At 35.6% G+C, this 17,983-nt stretch overlaps 1 protein-coding gene across 5 annotated transcripts in view; it reads left to right on the forward strand.

Annotated features, from left to right (window-relative positions):
- Window positions 1-17,983, forward strand: part of SIPA1L2 (signal induced proliferation associated 1 like 2) — a 93,208-nt gene that overhangs the window by 58,483 nt on the left and 16,742 nt on the right. For all 5 annotated transcript variants that reach the window (XM_068422673.1, XM_068422846.1, XM_068423000.1 and 2 more), the window contains exons 11-16: window positions 345-448; window positions 860-963; window positions 3,756-4,144; window positions 7,794-8,018; window positions 10,638-10,791; window positions 13,597-13,816. In XM_068422673.1, the coding sequence (XP_068278774.1) occupies window positions 345-448; window positions 860-963; window positions 3,756-4,144; window positions 7,794-8,018; window positions 10,638-10,791; window positions 13,597-13,816 (1,196 nt within the window). The remainder of the gene's footprint in view (window positions 1-344; window positions 449-859; window positions 964-3,755; window positions 4,145-7,793; window positions 8,019-10,637; window positions 10,792-13,596; window positions 13,817-17,983) is intronic.

Raw genomic sequence — 17,983 nt, forward strand, 5'->3', positions numbered from 1 at the left:
TGGGACTTAGTTCATAAAGCAATTATGCATGCATTACCATAGTTCTCCATTGCAAAAACCATTGGATATATAGCCCCAAGAATGCCTTTCTTGAAGTTCAGTGTCTTCTTGGCCTGTTCACACTTAAGACATAACAGTGTGCTGTTGAAAAAATTACATGTATATATTTCCATGCAATGTTTGGAAATGTTACTATATTTGTTTGGGTGGGGGGGTGATGATTGTTTAAACAAATCACTTACAAAATATTTGCCTTGAAGAGTAAAAAGTGGTGGTGTTCATCATGTAACTAGTTTGCTAGAGTTAAAAAACCAAACAGCTTATTTTTCTGCTTATGTTAAAAGGTGCCAGTCCCCTTTGCTCCATGAACACCACCAAGGTTCAGGCTCTCTGGAGTGTGAAGGAGGCAGAGAACGAGAGGAAACTTTGGAAGGAACTAGACATTCTGGTAATAAAAACCACTGTATCTTAAAAATAAATGTTTTTTGCAATGCAGTGCCTATTGAAGTGCAGCCACTTTCTGATGCGGAGGTTTGATACACCAAGAGCGTGTAATATGACAGTGAAAGCGGGGACTGTTACAGACAGTCTAACAGAATATGGTGTGGGATGTTTAGATAATACTTGGAACAAACTACTCCTGAACTTCAGAAAGCATCATGAATGATGAAAAGCAGATTGAACTTTGTTTAATTATCATTGAAAAACTAGATCTCAGGAAATTCTGCAAAGATACACGTCTCTGGTTCCAAAGAGTATACAGGTTTGAAACCTGATGCTAAGCCATGTGCCTTTTTTCTTTGTACAGTATACTCATCTTTTTAGCATTCAGAAATTAAAACACAATTATTTATGGCAGAAACCAAGTGGCATGCACCATCAACCAAAGTCCTGAGCTCCTACAAAGACCGGGCTTTACATAAAGAAGGCAGCGGCAAGGAGTCTCCAAACAAGCTTTCACATGTAAGTCTCTTACTTGGATGTCATTCAAAACTCTAAAAAAAAACCAAAACAAAACAAAAAAAACCCCACCCTGGACTTAAAGAAATATATCTTAAAAATACATTTTAGTGATTTATGAAGACCACTGTGTATTTTGTGAGGCAAAGAGTATGCTCACCTGGTTGTGGGGTGGATTGAGTATGCTTAATCTGTGCTTATAAACTAAGAACTACAAGAGGGCTTGGGTCTGGGGCATTGAAGAGATAAAACTAGTATAGTCTACACTCAGCTGTGTATTTACACCTTCATTTATACTGGCTTGCTTAATCTGTGAGGTATTTCATATACTTTAAAAAACCCCATTATATTCACCGCTTGTCATGTTGTGTGAAATACCCATGTAGTATAATTATCAATAAGCACTATTAAAATGTAGTTTGTATTTTGGGAATGCTGAGCAGTTTTCTAGTCTAGCTAGTTTAGTGACTTGTCTTCAGTAATGGCAAAATCCCCAATGACTTACTGATGGGAAGTACACTAATGATATGCACGGTCTATTTTTTTTTGTGTTTGTTACGTGGAAATATCTGCTATATGTATTAGGAATTGCCAGTTTCTCATCTTACGTACATTGATACCTTATGAGAATCTAGCTTGATACTTCTCGAAAAAAGTGTTATAATAAATGGAATCATGCTGTAGAATTATGCACATGAAGACAAAAACGCTGCCTCTTACCTTAAGCCAAAGTGGACAACAAGCTATAATCAGTATATGTACCAATCGGTATTAAACAGAGCGATACCAAAGTTAAATGATGAGTTTGCTTAACTTCAATCAGAGCTTTATGCTAATGGTAGCTCTTATGCTTTTAGGATAGTGGGGATTCGAATAGAAAATTTCATAATGGGCTTACAGAATCATAGAATCATTTTGGTTGGAAAGGACCTTTAAGATCATCAAGTCCCAACTGTTAACCTAACACTGCCAAGTCCACCACTAAACCATGTCCCTAAGCAATGGGGGGACTTATGTTTCTGTTTGCCTGCGTATGCATATGTGTAGTGCAGGTACAAAAGAACTATATTGTATAAAGTAAGAATCAGCATTATTATAAAGCTAATACTAATAAAATGAGGCTATTTTGTTGTTAGCTGCTGTAAAAGAGAAAAAAATGGTCATTACCTTGTAAAGGACCTTGTAATGTTCTCTTGTGCATCCCCATGGCTCAATTTGCTATTGGACTCTCTGCCAGCCAGTGAAATTCACAGAGGGCTACAGCAAATGTACAAGAACTCTGTAAAACATTTAACCATTAGAAAAAAATGTCTATGCTGTCTTTTTATCAGTTTTAACTTAGGGGAGAGAGGGTGGGTGAAATTTCACTGGCTATCTTCAAGCTGTCTTTGTTTTCCTGGAATAGATATCATGTTCCTGCTGATTTTTTTTTTTTTTTTTATCTTGCTCTACAACACAGTCTTTAACAATATGTAACATTCAGGGACATGCTGAGCTTTCATACAATAATTTCTCTTGGAAATGCATAAAACGATCCTAAACTATGGCCATAGTGAACTTTGAGCAGTTCAGTAGCTGTTGTCCAGATTCTCTGCTGCTTGCAGGTTCAGGAAAGTGCCTAAGCACGTGTGTTCAGCAGCATACAGGAAATTTTTGGGAAGGTTCATACATGCGATACATCTTCTGAGGCTAATTTTATGCCTTTGAGCTTCCCCCCCGGCCTCTTGTTTCTTTCCACTTTGGTTCCATTTTACATTTACAGTAAGAAGTGACATGACTTTTCTCCAGACACGTTTCTCCAAGTCCCTCTCCTTGGAAAAAAACACTCATTGTATTTTTATCAATTGTTCCATTGTTTTTAAGGTGACAGCCATTTTGTAAAGGTTTGAATGAATGCAAATGTAACCCCTCCTTTTTTTTAAAAAATAATTTTCTCAAATTTTGAGGCCTGTTAATTTCCATATGGAATAGAAGTATCATTTCTGGAAAGGCTGCCTTGTCTAACTGCTTTAATGTGTGAGCAACTGCTATGTTTATATGCGTCTGCTAGGAGGGGGATCTCATAAAAAAGTTAGTCACCCTTCCCACTTATATTCTACCTAATAGAAGTCCATCTGCCCTTATTCTGGCTGCTCTGTCACACAGATAAGTCAAACCAACTCTCTGTAAAGTCTCTTTTAAAAAAAACAACACCCCCCCCAATTTTATTGACACAAATGCCTGACATAATTGTTCCACTTCAATAGCCATGGTTAGCTTAGGGCCCTGTGACTTAAGTTACTTTCATCTGGTACACATACATCGCAATTGGCTTCAATTTAACTAGCCACACATCCAATTGGATTTGATCCAATAAGCTGCATATTTCACCCACACTGAGAAAAAAGCCAAGGATAATTCAGTCTTCGGTGTTTTTCTAATTTGCTGCAGAACTTGTTTAAACAAATAATTACCAATGCTTCTAGCTTTAACAAATGCTTATTTCAACTGTTCAGAAATGCAATTTTATGGATGTTAAGCAGGTCCTATAATCAGAAAATTCAAGTGTGATCTTAAGATTTGCTACAGATGATGGAACTAGGGCCTTTTTATTTACAGTGATATCAACCTTTAACATGTCTAGCCAGTTGTGAAACTGGTGGTATAATTAGCTCTTTTCATACTTTGCAGTTATAGCATACTGTAAAAAATAATAAAATGGTCTTTGAATGGCACAAATGAAGTAGTGTATATGAAAATAAATATTTTACTATTTAACTTGAGGGGGATTCTGTATTTGTTTTCTTGTTGTTAAGATTGGAGACAAAAGCTGTTCAAGCCACTCAAGCAGCAACACCCTATCCAGTAATACATCCAGCAACAGTGATGAAAAACACTTTGGTTCTGGAGATCTGATGGATCCTGAGCTGCTTGGATTAACATATATAAAGGGGGCTTCTACTGACAGTGGAATTGATACAGCTCCCTGCATGCCTGCTCCTCTTCTGGCCCCTTTGCACCTTGCTGGCAGCAGGTCCGGAGTACATTGTCGTACTGAGCAGTGGACCGAGTCTTCTGAAACTCCTGGGCCAGATGATGATCCAGCTAAAATCTATGCTGTTCATAGCTATGCCTCTGCTATTTCTACCAGTCACACAGCTGAAGGCAGTATGGGAGACCTAAGTGAAATCTCCTCTCATTCCAGGTATGTGTTTCTTACAAACTAGGGATTATGGACTATAGATTAACATACAGAGAACTCTTTTTCATTGTTGTTATTCTGTTTACCTTTCTTTGAAAGTGCACTTAACTGATTTTTTTTGTTGTTGTTGTATTTAGATGCCTATATGAGCAATTTTCAGGCAATTCTTTATGAGCCTGCCTAAAAAGAATAGCTAGCCCTACTCCCAGATCTGATGGAGACTTCATATGTGACCTTGTGCACATTGCTTAGGTTTTTAAAGTTGAGAAACATCCCTGAGTAAAAGTGAAGTTTGCACCTAGAACTTGTTTCACATACTTTTTTTTTTTTAGTACAGTGCAACAAATTACCTGGGAGTTAATGCTGAGGGAAATCGGAGAAATTGCAATGGACAATATAGTGAAACTGCATTGCATACCATCCCCCCTAATTTACATTATTGTGATGTAAGCTGTACATTTTTGTTTGGTGAACTGAATTTCTGATTGATTTTCAGCTCTTCTTTTTGTTACCAATGGAATGTGTGCATGGTACATCTGTTGTAAAGCAAACTTTGAAAGTACATTTTTACAGCTGGTTGCCTTTATCTCCCAATTCCCATTTTATGGTGACTTTGAAGTTGAAGCTTTGGTCTATGTGTTAAGGTTTTTTTACTCTGTAAAGGACGGAAGAAAATGGTTTGCTCTTCTTTCCCTCTGATTTTTCTGTTTTCAGTGTCAACCAGTACAGGAAAATAACCAGATAATATCCTGTATCCTTATTTCTTTGTATGGTTGACATGAGTGAATTAGTCTTGTATGCTTACTCTGACTTCTAGATTTTTTTTTCACAAATTACAGAAGATAATATAGACTATTGTATAGACTATTATGAAAACTAGGTAAATGCTTTCACATTAAGTGTTCACTGCCCCTGTGATAAGTAGAAGCTCCAGATTTACTCTGCTTTGTGTGTGTTGAGATTTAATTTTATATTTTGAGACTTCTAAAGTACTAGAAATAAGCTCTGTGCTTCTAGGACTTCATCATTATGAGCTGAAATCAATTTCTAATGGCTAAAATATGTATTCTCAGCACTTGTGTGGCAGCTGTCATATTTAAAGTGCCAGGCAGCCATTAAGTAATATGCTGCTCACTTCTATGGAATAAACGTTTTATGGATTAATTAAAAATAAAAAAAAAAAGCATATAGATTTTAAGTGATTTACCCAGGCATTTCCAAAGTAGTAATTTTTGTTGAGATGATGACTCACATTAAGATTGCCCAATTCCACTTTGGCAATAGCAGTGTTTTCAAATGATCCCCTTCTAATTTATGTGCCAAATCCTTTTTGTTATAGAAGAATGTTAGACTTATGTTATGTGACCCAACTGTTTTAATTAAACTTTGCTTAAATGTCCTTCAAATTATGGTGAAGTGATAAATAATTTTGCAGTTGGGTTTAAAAGCTGACATCACCTATACAGCACCCACAGGCATACATTATTAAAAAATATCTAATTTTATAGCTGTGATGCTGCAACACGGATGTGTTCAAATAGACATAAGAAAGTTGAGTTAACATAAGCATGTGATACCTACTGCTGAATCCTATATATATTTTCCAGCTGGTCAGACGCTGAGTTTGTATTTCTTCATAATCTGCAACAATGAAATTCTAACACTATTGAGGCATTCATTCACAGTTATTTTATGAATATTAAATAGTAAACTTGTTCTGCAGTAGCTAAACAGTGTAAAACTTCAAGAAACAAGCCTGCAGACTGCTGGAAAGGCATTGATCTGTAAATGCAACATTTCTTTATTAAAATTGTATTATGTTTACTGAATAGATAAAGCAAGCACAATGCACAGGAAAGATGTTGGTTGAAAGATACTGGCCTGGTTCTCTAACATCATCAGATGAAGAACCCCCTGAAAAAACTTCATATTATAGTGTCCGAGTAAGATTTACAGAATTAAACCTGCTGTGTGAAACAGTATTTCAAACTACAAGACTGACTTGCGCTGTGCACAACATTGTCTCACAGCTCTGTTATTAATGGCTTTCTCTCCTATTTCATATTAATTATGCACATGAATTATCAAATACCTTCATGTTATGTAGCTGAAACAGCTTAGCTTCATTGCCTTTAGTTTTGCTTTGTTTCTTACATAGACCATCTTTTTTGATTCTAAAAATATATACTGCTTGTTCCAACCTATGCATTGAACTCTTTATCTAAAAGCAGACTTTTATAGGCATTTTATTTCGTTGCTTGAAAAAATGTTCGCTTGTTTAAAACCTACAGAATTAGGTTAGATGCCCAATTTTTCTTAACTTTAGTTACAAATAGAAGTCTAAAATCCTCTGTATAATGTCCTTGCTGTCGATCTGATATGTATTTTACATTGTGCTTCAATATTTCCTTCATCTTTAGATTTCAGTTTTTCATCACTGAATTATTTTCTTCACCACATCTTTACATCATTTCTTTGCATATTTGCAAGGACAACAAGCAAAAAAAGCAAAAAAAAAAAACAAACACAAACTTTTAACATCACCTGCATTATTTTCTTCCCCCAAAAGCTCATAAACTTGTTTCTACTTTTTGGGAAGGAAGAGGGTGGAGAGGAGAGAAAATAAATTGTTTTTAAGATTAAATGCACATACTAACTGTGATCAAAATTATTAATCCATTGCCTTAATGATTCAACTTTCTGCTACAGTAGGCATTTTGATTTGATCTAATGACATCTATGCATGTGCATTGCTTGTATTTGACTCTGCACGGACAGCAAAGTAGCCATGTCTGTTACACTTTCTGCAACACTTTCTGGTCCTCTGTGAATTAATCCAATGCTCTTGGGATTAGATTAAAAAATGGCACTGTGTTTGGTGTTCGTAAATCAACGGTGAAAGTTAGGAGCTGCTGCTTCAGGTTCCAGCCTCTTGGTTTGTGAATGCTTCAGTTACTTCACCTGCAAGATGAAATGAAGAAATGTGTTCTTCAAGGAAGTGTTAGCTTTAGTTCATTTTAAGTCATTTTGAGAGTCTTCAGTAAAAGGTTTCATTAGTCCCTACTAGTGCTATTATTCATAATAAAAGAGGCTATTAAAATTATCTAGAGGACTGTTTTTGTTGAACTGAAATTTACTTCTGTTAATGTTAAATTCTCAACAGTACTGAATGAAAGACACAGTTAAACTGGCGTGAACTGGGAAAATTAACATGAAGTGGAAAGGCACCGAAATTTTATAATTAGAGAGGTATTTGGGGTAACTCCCTATGTAGTTCTTGATGTAAATGGAATTGTACAGTTAATAATGTGTCTGTACATATTTGCTTAAAATTGCACATGCAAATTCTATATATATGTCTTGAACTTAGTCTTTTAGTTTTAATTCATATCAGTTCACACTGCAATTTCAGCAAGTTGAATTGTGTACATTTCTTGTCTTTGAGAACAGAATTGTGATGAGTTTCTACGAGCTTTAATGTATACACTGCTAGTATGTAGAAAATTACTGTACCAATACTGCTACCTTGATTTTAACCTTGAGAAAAACTAAACATTAAGAATTAAAGCTGCATACCAGGCGAAGCGTTTCTGATTTGTTGTTGAACAGCAGATTTCATTTTTGCTTTTGTGTGTTTTCTTTACTTTTTCAGTGGGTCACATCATTCAGGAAGCCCATCAACACATTGCTCTAAAAAGAGTGGCTCCCTAGATACCTCCAAAGTCTATATAGTGACGCAGAATAGTAGTCAACAGATTTCTGGGTCAGTTTCAAAACCATACCACAGACAAGGAGCAGTGAGTAAATATGTCATTGGATGGAAAAAATCAGAAGGAAGTCCTACACCTGAAGAATCCGAAGTTTCTGAATGCCATGAGTAAGACTCTGTTTAACTTTGTTGGGGGAAGAAGAGTAATGAAAATAAATTTTAAAATAGGATAGAAAAATGAAAAATTACAAATTCCGTTTTGCTTTTAAATGTTGTTTTTCTCTACCTTTGTGTATCAAATGTACATCCAAAAAAAAAGAAAAAAAGACAATAACTGCACAGGATACTGTTTTTTCCTCTGTTCTGTCCAGCTGCATCTATTTCCCATGTGTCAAATAAAGCAAGCTGACAGAGATTTCTGAAAGTGTGTGTAGGTGAAAAAGTCTGGCTATGTCAGACATTCTGAATTTCCATTTTGAATCTCTAGGAAACAATTAGGAAGGCACAATTTTACTAAGGTCTTAAAGACGTTTTCTACAAATCTTCAGGAACTTTAGTTAGTTGAAAAAAACTTACTTCCTGACGTTTCTGTATTAAACCTTACTACCTTGTTGCATGTTACATTGGCCTAATACATTACAGATGAGAAAGATGATCATAAACGTATCAGTGATCTATGGTAGATAATTTTAAAAATTTATTGCCTGTTGCGGGTATTTTAGGGATTCTTTGGTATGTTTTCCTGACTTTGGTTTTAATGAATAGGTACGAACTGGTGGTTAGGACCCCACAAGAAAAAGATTAAGTCTGGATATATCTGACCCTCTCTTCACAAATCTACAAAATGTGCAGGCTTCAATAAAAGTACATATCTTTCTAGCAAGTGACATTTAGACAAAAATATTCAGAGCAGTTCTAACGAACAGCTATATGTACAGCTTAACACAGGAATAGCTCATGAGAAATGTGTTCTTAAGTGGAAGAGATGGACTTGCACTCAAAGGAAAAGATGCAGTATCTCAAATAGAGGTAGAGGTATTTTCCCAGTGCTGCAGCAGTAATAAGTAATGTTTGAATCTGCTGTTTAAAACTAACCTTTAAATTCCTGTTATCTTCAAAATCATCTCAGATATCCTCCTTGCTTTCTTTTTGTGCATAAGCCATTCAGTTCAATCTCTCAATAAATCATAGTCAGCCCTATATATCTCGATAAATTAAGATGACATGCAGTACCTGATTTTCAAATGTTTAATATGGAATTGCTCTGTGTTTAATGGGAATGAGTTATTTGCATCTAATATCTCCTACTGCATGGATGTGCTTATATATGGCAAGATTCATATTTAAAAATGTAAGCTAGAATATATGTGCTGTGATATACGAGCCTGAAAGCTCTTAAATTCCTAATTTTCAAAAGCAGAAGACGTAACTACCTTCCTGTCCTGGTTATTTGTGTTTCTTTGTGTTATTGTAGTGGTGATTTCATTGGTTTTTCCCCCAATGTTTTAATTGCTTAAATTGTTCAGTCGTAGTAGTATTTGCACTTAAAAAGTGGTAACTGCATTGATTCCTGCAAGTTTTTGCGTTTTGAAGTTGATGAACTCCTGAAAAAATTTCTCTTTGATTTTTGAATGGAACCCTTAAAACAAAATTGCATGAAGAATCATGGCATTTAGACTGAAACTGCAATAATTTAGAAAAGTATCTTTAAGAGCTAGTTCTACTTAATAAATATTAATTTAACATGGCAGCACTTCATATATCAGAAAAAAAATTCAGATTTTTCCGTGGCATACAGCACTGTTTCACCTCTTTCTTTCTAGGAAAGCTTTCTATACATCACAGAGAGGAAATACCTCTCTGAGGATAATTATGTTGCAATAAAATAACATCTGTAATTAGCAATGATGATGAAAATCAGGTCAATTGCTGAATGTTGTGCCACTATAGGATATAATTCACTGAGAATTACACTTTACCATAGCAAAGCTTGTTTTCTCTCTGCTGAAGACAGAGTCACTGATTATGCTGCACTTGGCAGTAAGTAATGGCTTCAAATGTGTGTTCTGTGTGATTGGGAATCTCTGGTTCCTTCGATTGCATTTCCAGAGTAAACCTGTTAAAATTCTCTCTCTCCTTTCTCACTGGAAGGAAGCTGAAAGATAATAATTCAGTTTGACGGTCTTTTGTTGACTGTAAATACATTTTTGTGTGCTGATAATTAAGGAAGGCAGCTGTTTTATTTATCTAAAGAGCTTTATGAAATTGCTGATAATAAACCACACTGGGCACATGGCACAATCAATTACCAATACACTTCAAACATTGCCATTGATGACCATAGTAATTTTGCCAGATTGTGAAGCCGGGTACAATATCACACTGTAAAATACTGATTTTCTTATTTGCTAAGGAAGTAAACCTTAAAATATTTTGTGATGAACTATTGGAAATGTTGATATAAATACAGCTTTAACAATAAAGAAGTGTGATGTGTAAAAAAGAGAGAGGCAAGCTAGGAGAAACAAGCATTAAAATTGTTAACAACAACATTAAATTGTTCTTTAGAATTCCTAAAATTGATTTTTTCAGTGGTTTAAGAATTTCATTTTGGACCCATAAACTGTTTCATTAATAGAAAATGATAGAAAAAATGTTCTCAATAAGAGTGTGCTGTGTCAGGAGATAATTCTAACAATTCTTACTTTGTGGCAGAAAACGAATGCAGTCTTTCAAATCCAGGAGCACTATTGCTTCTCTTGCTAAAAATACCAATTGTCTCAACAGAGTGTATGATGATATTGATTCTGTGTCTGCATCGAGCCCACTCCAGACTTCTGTGAGGAATGCCATTGTTGAAAGCCAGCAAGTCTTGTCCAAAGAAGATTTTCTGAAGTTGATGCTGCCAGACAGCCTCTCTATGGAGGAGGGGAGAAGAAAGGTTAGCTACTTTCTTCGGCTCTGTGTATCTCAGGCAAAATTACCTTAGAAATGAATTTCTGGTATTCCCAAAATTGCTATAGAGAAGGCAATATAATTTTTTACAACCTAAGTATATTCCATGGGGATACTATAAATACTGACTGTAAGTCCTGAAATACCATTTCCCACAATATGAAAATGATACCTAGTTTGATGATTATGTATGAAATACAGTATTTGTTTAAGTATGTCTTTGCTTAGCTTGAGCAGAGACAGGTGCAGGTTGAGCAACTTGATTATAACTTCAAAGAATAAAAGTAATATTTTCAAAGTTGGATGCCTAAATTTATACACCTCATATAATACTAAGGCACATGAATAAAAGTAGCCTGCTTTCCCCTGCCCTGTGATACTCAGTACCAACAATTTTGTTTGAAGTTTAAATCACAATTTCATGTAGGTATCAGCAGCCACTGCTCAAAAGGCATAATTGTCAGTGCTAGTGGAGATCATACATCTAATCCTTATAGTATGAAGACAATTAATAATATTTTAAAGTTCACAAAAGGTTGATAGAGAACTTAAAATTTACTACTCCTCAAAGTATACATGATTCTGAATTCTGTGCTTAATGTGGAATAAAGCACAAAGCAATTAAATCACTTGAGATAATTGTCACACTGTGATATTAACTCAATGCTCTCTTAACCCACTGTGTTTATACAATATGCTAAATAGCATAATCACCATGTCTGAACAAAGTAACACATGGGAATCCTCTAAGTGCAGAGTTGAATTTAAAATTCAAATCATATATATTTTTTAATGTGCAGTATGTTAAGTATGCGTTATGTGTTTGAATTCTCATGAATAAAGTCCTAGAGGTTTTTATGATTTATGATTGATACAATAATTGGTTTTCTGTGATGATTTCAAGAGCTGCCAATATTGCTGGCTACCTAAATAAGAAACAACAAGGAGTGAGGAGGTGTGGCCATCCTGAGATAAATTACTGCTGTCCCCTTCCCCTCCCAAAACACCCAAACAAAAGCTCACTGAGTGAGAGAGACCCTGACTCAAAGGGGATCCCCAGCCGTAGGACTCAGCACTATCCAATCTTTGATTATGCCTTCACAGAGGGTAGTAATCTTGGTATAGGGAAGTCAGTTGTCTTTGACAGCGAAGCCAGACAGGAATTTTATGAATATGTAAGGTTCTACAGAATCAAATCATGTTTTTGGATTGGTTTGGTTTTACCTTCTTCATGGATCAGGGAATAGTGAGCCCTCTAGGTAATGTTCAGTTTCTGTTGCACCCTGAAAGGAAACTCTGTAAAGCTCCAACAGTTAACATTCAACATGTTTGGATAGCTAGTGAACAACCTTTATAGATAGAAGATGCAGTATAAGGTTGAGGAGACTTGAGTAACAGCCAAGAATTGCAGCAGGATGCTTGCTGGGAATCTTGAGCGCAGGAAAGAGGATCAGACACCTTTCAGTTGAGAGGGTGAAGGCTTTTAACCCTTTGCCCAGTGTGGTCCCTAACTAGGCTCAGGGTCTTTTGATATTCTTTAACCACTGCTTATAGAAGGTTACTATATAGCCATTCATTTAAGGGTGCTGTGTGTGTTCTCTATCCATTCATTTAGGGATGCTGCTTATGTCTGTTGTTGTGACCATTTTACCTATGTGTTAAAGTTTTGGACTATGTTTATTCCCTTGGCCCATATCTGTTTCAGGTCAATCTCTCCTAGATTAGAATCTGAATATCTCCCTCAATTTTCTCTGGGACACAGTTAAGCATTCTAACAACTGAGCATATTCTGTATTGTCATCAAGATAGATGCTTTCCTGAACTAGCACTATGAAATGTATTTATGTATTTTGTAAAGACTGTGACTTGTGGCATGATTGAGTGTTTCTGTGTATTCCTTTTAGAAGTATTCATCAGTGACCAAGTTTTGTCAGAAATATAACAATGTAAACATCTTTAAGTCTATACTATACTCACTGTTTTAAAACGCTACTGCTCTTAAGCATACATTCTGCATAGGGAGTGTGCAACTCATAATGAATTACAAAGAAAACAGGACAGGACATTAAGTTGTTACATGCAGGACAAACCAGTTAAAATAATTAAGGCAGTAACAGACATTTGTAGATGTCAAGAATAACTGGATTTGCAATGCTGAAGAATGACTTATGAAGTGGAATGGCCCAGTTTTAAAATACAGTAACATCTTGTTTTACTGTAGATATTTGGGTTGTGATTTAAGTAACTTTTTGAAATGGATAAACAGTTTTCATTGAACTCTATTATCCTATTTTCTAAGCCTATTTTGTGATATCTGGAGAGATGCAGTGTCTCAAGTCACTTTTATCATCCAGTGAATTATATTGCATCATGTATCAGTTCAGAATGTTTAACATTAAAGCATAGTCACTGCAAATTAAAATCAAACAGTTCTATATATGGTCTTGAATAAATGTTGCCATAGTTGGTAACCTTGTATCTATTTCTGGAAAACATTGCTGTCATAAGGCTATGGAGGCTTCATTTAACATTTCAGAATTAATAAAACTACACAGTATCTGATAAATTCATGGTGATATGTTCCAAAATATCAAGTATGAAAATCTAGTAACTCTTTTGAGGCCTCAGTAGATCTGATATGGTGGAACAAATCTCTGATCTTCTGTATTAGGTCAAGAATTCCAGAGTGCCTGCCCAGAAAATACTCCCAAGGACTGATGATAGGATATGATTGTGTGAATTATTTTAACCAGTAATACGTGTTCTTATATCTTCATATTTTGATGTTTAGTTTTCATTTTATGGAAACCTTTCTCCACGGAGGACACTTTACCGTACCCTATCTGATGAGAGTATATGTAGCAATCGAAGAGGATCTTCATATGCTAGCTCTCGAAGTTCAATGCTAGACCAGGCCTTGCCAAATGATATCTTATTCAGCACTACTCCACCGTATCACAGCACATTGCCTCCCAGAATGAGCCTGACTCCTGGAATGGGAAATCTGAGAAGTAAGTGATTGTTCCTGTCATTGCTGAGGTTGGAATCTTTATAATAAACTCAAACAAATCACGAAATATTAAGTTAGATTTCACTTTTGAGGTGAAATTATGAAATATCAAATCAATGTTCCAGATATCGTAGTAAAAGTATATTTGGTCAGCAGTACATGCTTATGTTTGCTTTGGTGATCAATTCGGATGTATCATGTTTGGAGATAGCATTCACTTCCCAGAAAATTTTTATGAGACCAGTGATAGGCAACAAACATTTAGCTGAAGATATTTCTTGTTGTCATTTTCCAGTGGTGGCCTAATTAAGCCAAGCTGGCCTGTTTTATTTTAATATTTTTATGTGTTTATTTTTTGTGTGCATTCAAATTACTGAAGTATTCAGGAATATTTTCAAATTAATAGCTAAATGGGACAGCTTCTGTTTAGATGATCCTTTTGCTAACATCCTAAAAGGAGATGTGCAGTAGTTGTTGTTGTCATCTCCAATTTCAAAACAGAATTTGCTGATGCTTTTTTTGAACATGTTAGTAAAATCTTTGCAAACAACACTTCATTTTTAATGGCAGAAAAAGAGTAGTCTGGGGTGCTAAATTAAAACTATTTTGTGAAGGTGTCTCTTTACTCCTGAGGTCTTCATAAGCAAGATCTTTATTATAAGCTTATCTTGCAATAATTTCAATATGGAGTGATGCACTATAAAATTTGTAGTGATTTTGTGAAAAAAATGGAATTAAAATTATGAAAATCACAAAAAAAAAAGAAATTGTCAAAAATATATATGCTTGTATACCACAGCCCAAATCTGCACAGCCAGATACGTATATTTAGGCTACATATCCATATTTATGTATTTGATGAGTGAATTTTTTTTTAAAAAATGCTAAATCTCTTCACTTCTCAATTATTTTAGGCTGACCTATAGGGGACACCCGATCTAGAAAAAAAAAAAAAGCCAGTTTTAGTTAGCTACTTTAATATTGCATCGCAGCTGACCACAATTTAAAAGAATAGTAGAGCAATAGTGGACTCTGAAGTCCATAGTCAGAAAGTATTAAGGACTTTTGTAGGCACATGGCCAAAGAGAATGCAGACAGATGACTTAAAAGAAATAGTAATAAAAAGGGCTCTGTCATTCGTCGTGTCCTTCAGGATCTAGCAGTCGCTTGCTAACTTTCAGAAGCAAGCCAATAATACAGTCATACAAAACACTTTTCTGGTAGAGTGGCCTCAACTATGAGACTGAGTTTTAGTCACTTAACTGCTCATTAATTTTAAACTGGTATCGCAAACAAGTGCTAAATTCCTGCTTCAGATGGGAATGCATGCTTGGTGTACCTTTTGCCATTCTAAAAATGGTCTTCTATCAGAGCGAAACTCTTTACTGTAAATTCAATATGCAAAGATCCTTTGCTTTTGCTGATAGAGAATGAAGACCCATTTTGTTTCACTTGAGACTAATTCAGTAGATTTTGTAGTCTGTGAATGAGCTATGTATATAATCAGGCATCCTGATTGTATTTTTTTCCTTTTACTATGTTAGGCCCATGTTTTTAGAGCCATTTCTTGTAAAGGTAAATGTGCAATGGGATCAAACCTTCAGCATGCTTTTATTCTGGAGACTGACATAAGGCAATTAGTGGTGTACACTCAAGCTGTATATTGCTCCTCCAGCAGTGAAATTTAAGTGGTTTGTGTATTAGTTCTGTCTTAAACACCTTATTTTCCATTCTTGCTGCTTCTTAGATACAGGAAGTTTTTTATACACATAGCTGGGAAAAAACATGAAACTTAGTATCCTGTCGGTCAAAATGAAGCTGATATTGTTGATATCCAAGGTAGTTCATGCTGTTTTCATATACAACCTCTATTTTCTGCTTCTAGTTTTGTATTATAGAAGTGCCTTTCAATGCCACCAATATAGGATCTTTTATGATGGCTGTCCCAAGGAAGATTTAATTGTTTATCTGTAATTATACTCTGAAAACAAACACATCATGACTTGCCCACCTTTGTTTTCAAAATAAGGTTAGTCAGTGTCTCCATATAAGAAACTAACTCTGGCTCTTGTTAGGAAGGTTTTTGTAATCAGTACTTAGCAGGTATTTACATTCTGTGGCAGTGGTGATGGGAGAGGTTTCTTTTTCATTTATAATTTTAACTTGAGGTTGTAGTTTCAAATATTAGGATTCTTAGCTGTCATAAAGGTGTCTTTTGTAAAATACATATGTTTGTGATCTTAAAACATTTTAATTTTACTGATATTTTATGTTTACAGAAATCAGTGGAAATAGTGTGGTTTTGGCTGGAATTCATTTTAGAAAGATATGTTCTTGCATGTTATTACCCAGCATGTGGTACATGAAATACTGTGGCAGCACCAAGTCTCGTGAGATCCCTCTAGCAAGGAAAAGAGTGTGATTAATAGGTAAGGAGGCAGCACCAAAACAAAAGCATAATAGGCAACCTGAAGAGTTTCAGTTTACTGGGAAATCAGAATTATCTGACTGAACAACCAGGCAAATATGGAAAGAGAAACTTCAACTGTGTGCGATGTTGACTGTGGGAAGGAGATGAGAAAATGAAGCTATAGGATTTTTTTTATTTTATCACTAGAGGAAGTGAAGTGAAGGAAGAGTTGCTTTCAGTAAAGGCTGAAATGCAAGCTCTGACAGTTGAGTGCTGTTGATTGCACACAGTACACAAACGCAGAAGGATTTATTTCATTTTATCTTATTTTTAACTTAAACCAGAAAGCAGAACTCGTGTAGCTGAGAACTCTGGAATTTTACCTTGGGGACATTAAAGATTCCCTAACTGAGACAGTGCTGTTCATGCTGAGTGATTCTAGCATGCCATACAAAACAAATCTTGCAAATTCATGGCAGCTGAACTAGCAGGGAAAGAACGAAAACAATGAGAACCACTGATACAGAACTAGCATACTAACACAAGTCAGAAACCCAGAAAGACACATGGAGGCAGTCTGGCTGACATTACAGGCACCGTGGTCCACTCCTATTATGAAACACGAAAAGAAATGGGAAAGAAAAATGTCCTAAGTGATACACTGGCATGACATTCCTGTGTTGTGAGGAAAGGAGCAAGGTGCAGGATACTTGCAGTGAAGAAGGTCATAAGGAATGGAATATTTTGCAATGATACACTAACAAATTCTGAAAGTTCTCAGATTATACATGCCATAGGGAAAAGGCTGGCAGAAGCTCAGCTTATATGTCTGCAACGATGTTATTAGATGAAAGTCTATCTTAAAACTGGCTTACTACCAGTGTTAGCTTCAATCCAAAACTAACTTCGTTGATAAGAAGCAGTATGAAAATGGAAGAGCATCACTGTGTATTGATGAGGTACAACACAAAGAGTTTGGAAATTGTTTTTTCAGTAAGCAAATAAAGGCTGTTGATTAAATAATTCACACAGCCAAAGGTCTATATATGTTGTCTGTTACAGACTCTCACACAGTGAATAACCCACCATACCAGAACATGAGACTGTTTTCAATAACAAAAGAGAAGGAAAAGTAGTTACTGGGAGCACATATCCGCTATTTAACAGTAACATGACCATATGTCCATGAGAAAGTCTACTATCAGGCTGGCATCTTTGAAGGGAGACTTTGGGCGACCCTTGGTAATACTGAAGAAGGGAAGGGTGCAGAGGGAGATGCGGTTGTTTGAGGACCATAGAGATGTAATTGGTGATTTGCATGAAAGAACAGGAAGCAGACAGTGGGATTTATGTATGCATATGATTTGATATGCAGCATCTTTTGAGATAATCTACTTGTTAAATGACGTGTAATTTGAGCACAGTAAGTGGGGAGTACTTAGCAGATATTTTTTCATGATCTATAGTCTCTACATAAAAGCAGCAGTTCCAACTGAAGCAGGATACTTGTCTTGGAAGTAGAAAAGGTTAAGTCAGGTGAACCTTTCTTCTTCTTTCTGTCTAATTAGTTACTCTTTGAATACAGAGGTATGTGGGACCTATTACAATCAATTTGAGGAGCTCTGTTGGAAACTGAATTGACCACATAATTTTGGTGAAAATAAGGACTCTTCAAAATGCTTTATACTTTTACGTATCAATAATAAAAATAAAGAAAATTCCTAAGTGTAGGAAGAGAGTGACGTAACTGAAAGGACC

The sequence above is a fragment of the Nyctibius grandis genome, chromosome 1 (assembly GCF_013368605.1).
Source record: "Nyctibius grandis isolate bNycGra1 chromosome 1, bNycGra1.pri, whole genome shotgun sequence".
Lineage (NCBI taxonomy): Eukaryota > Metazoa > Chordata > Aves > Nyctibiiformes > Nyctibiidae > Nyctibius > Nyctibius grandis.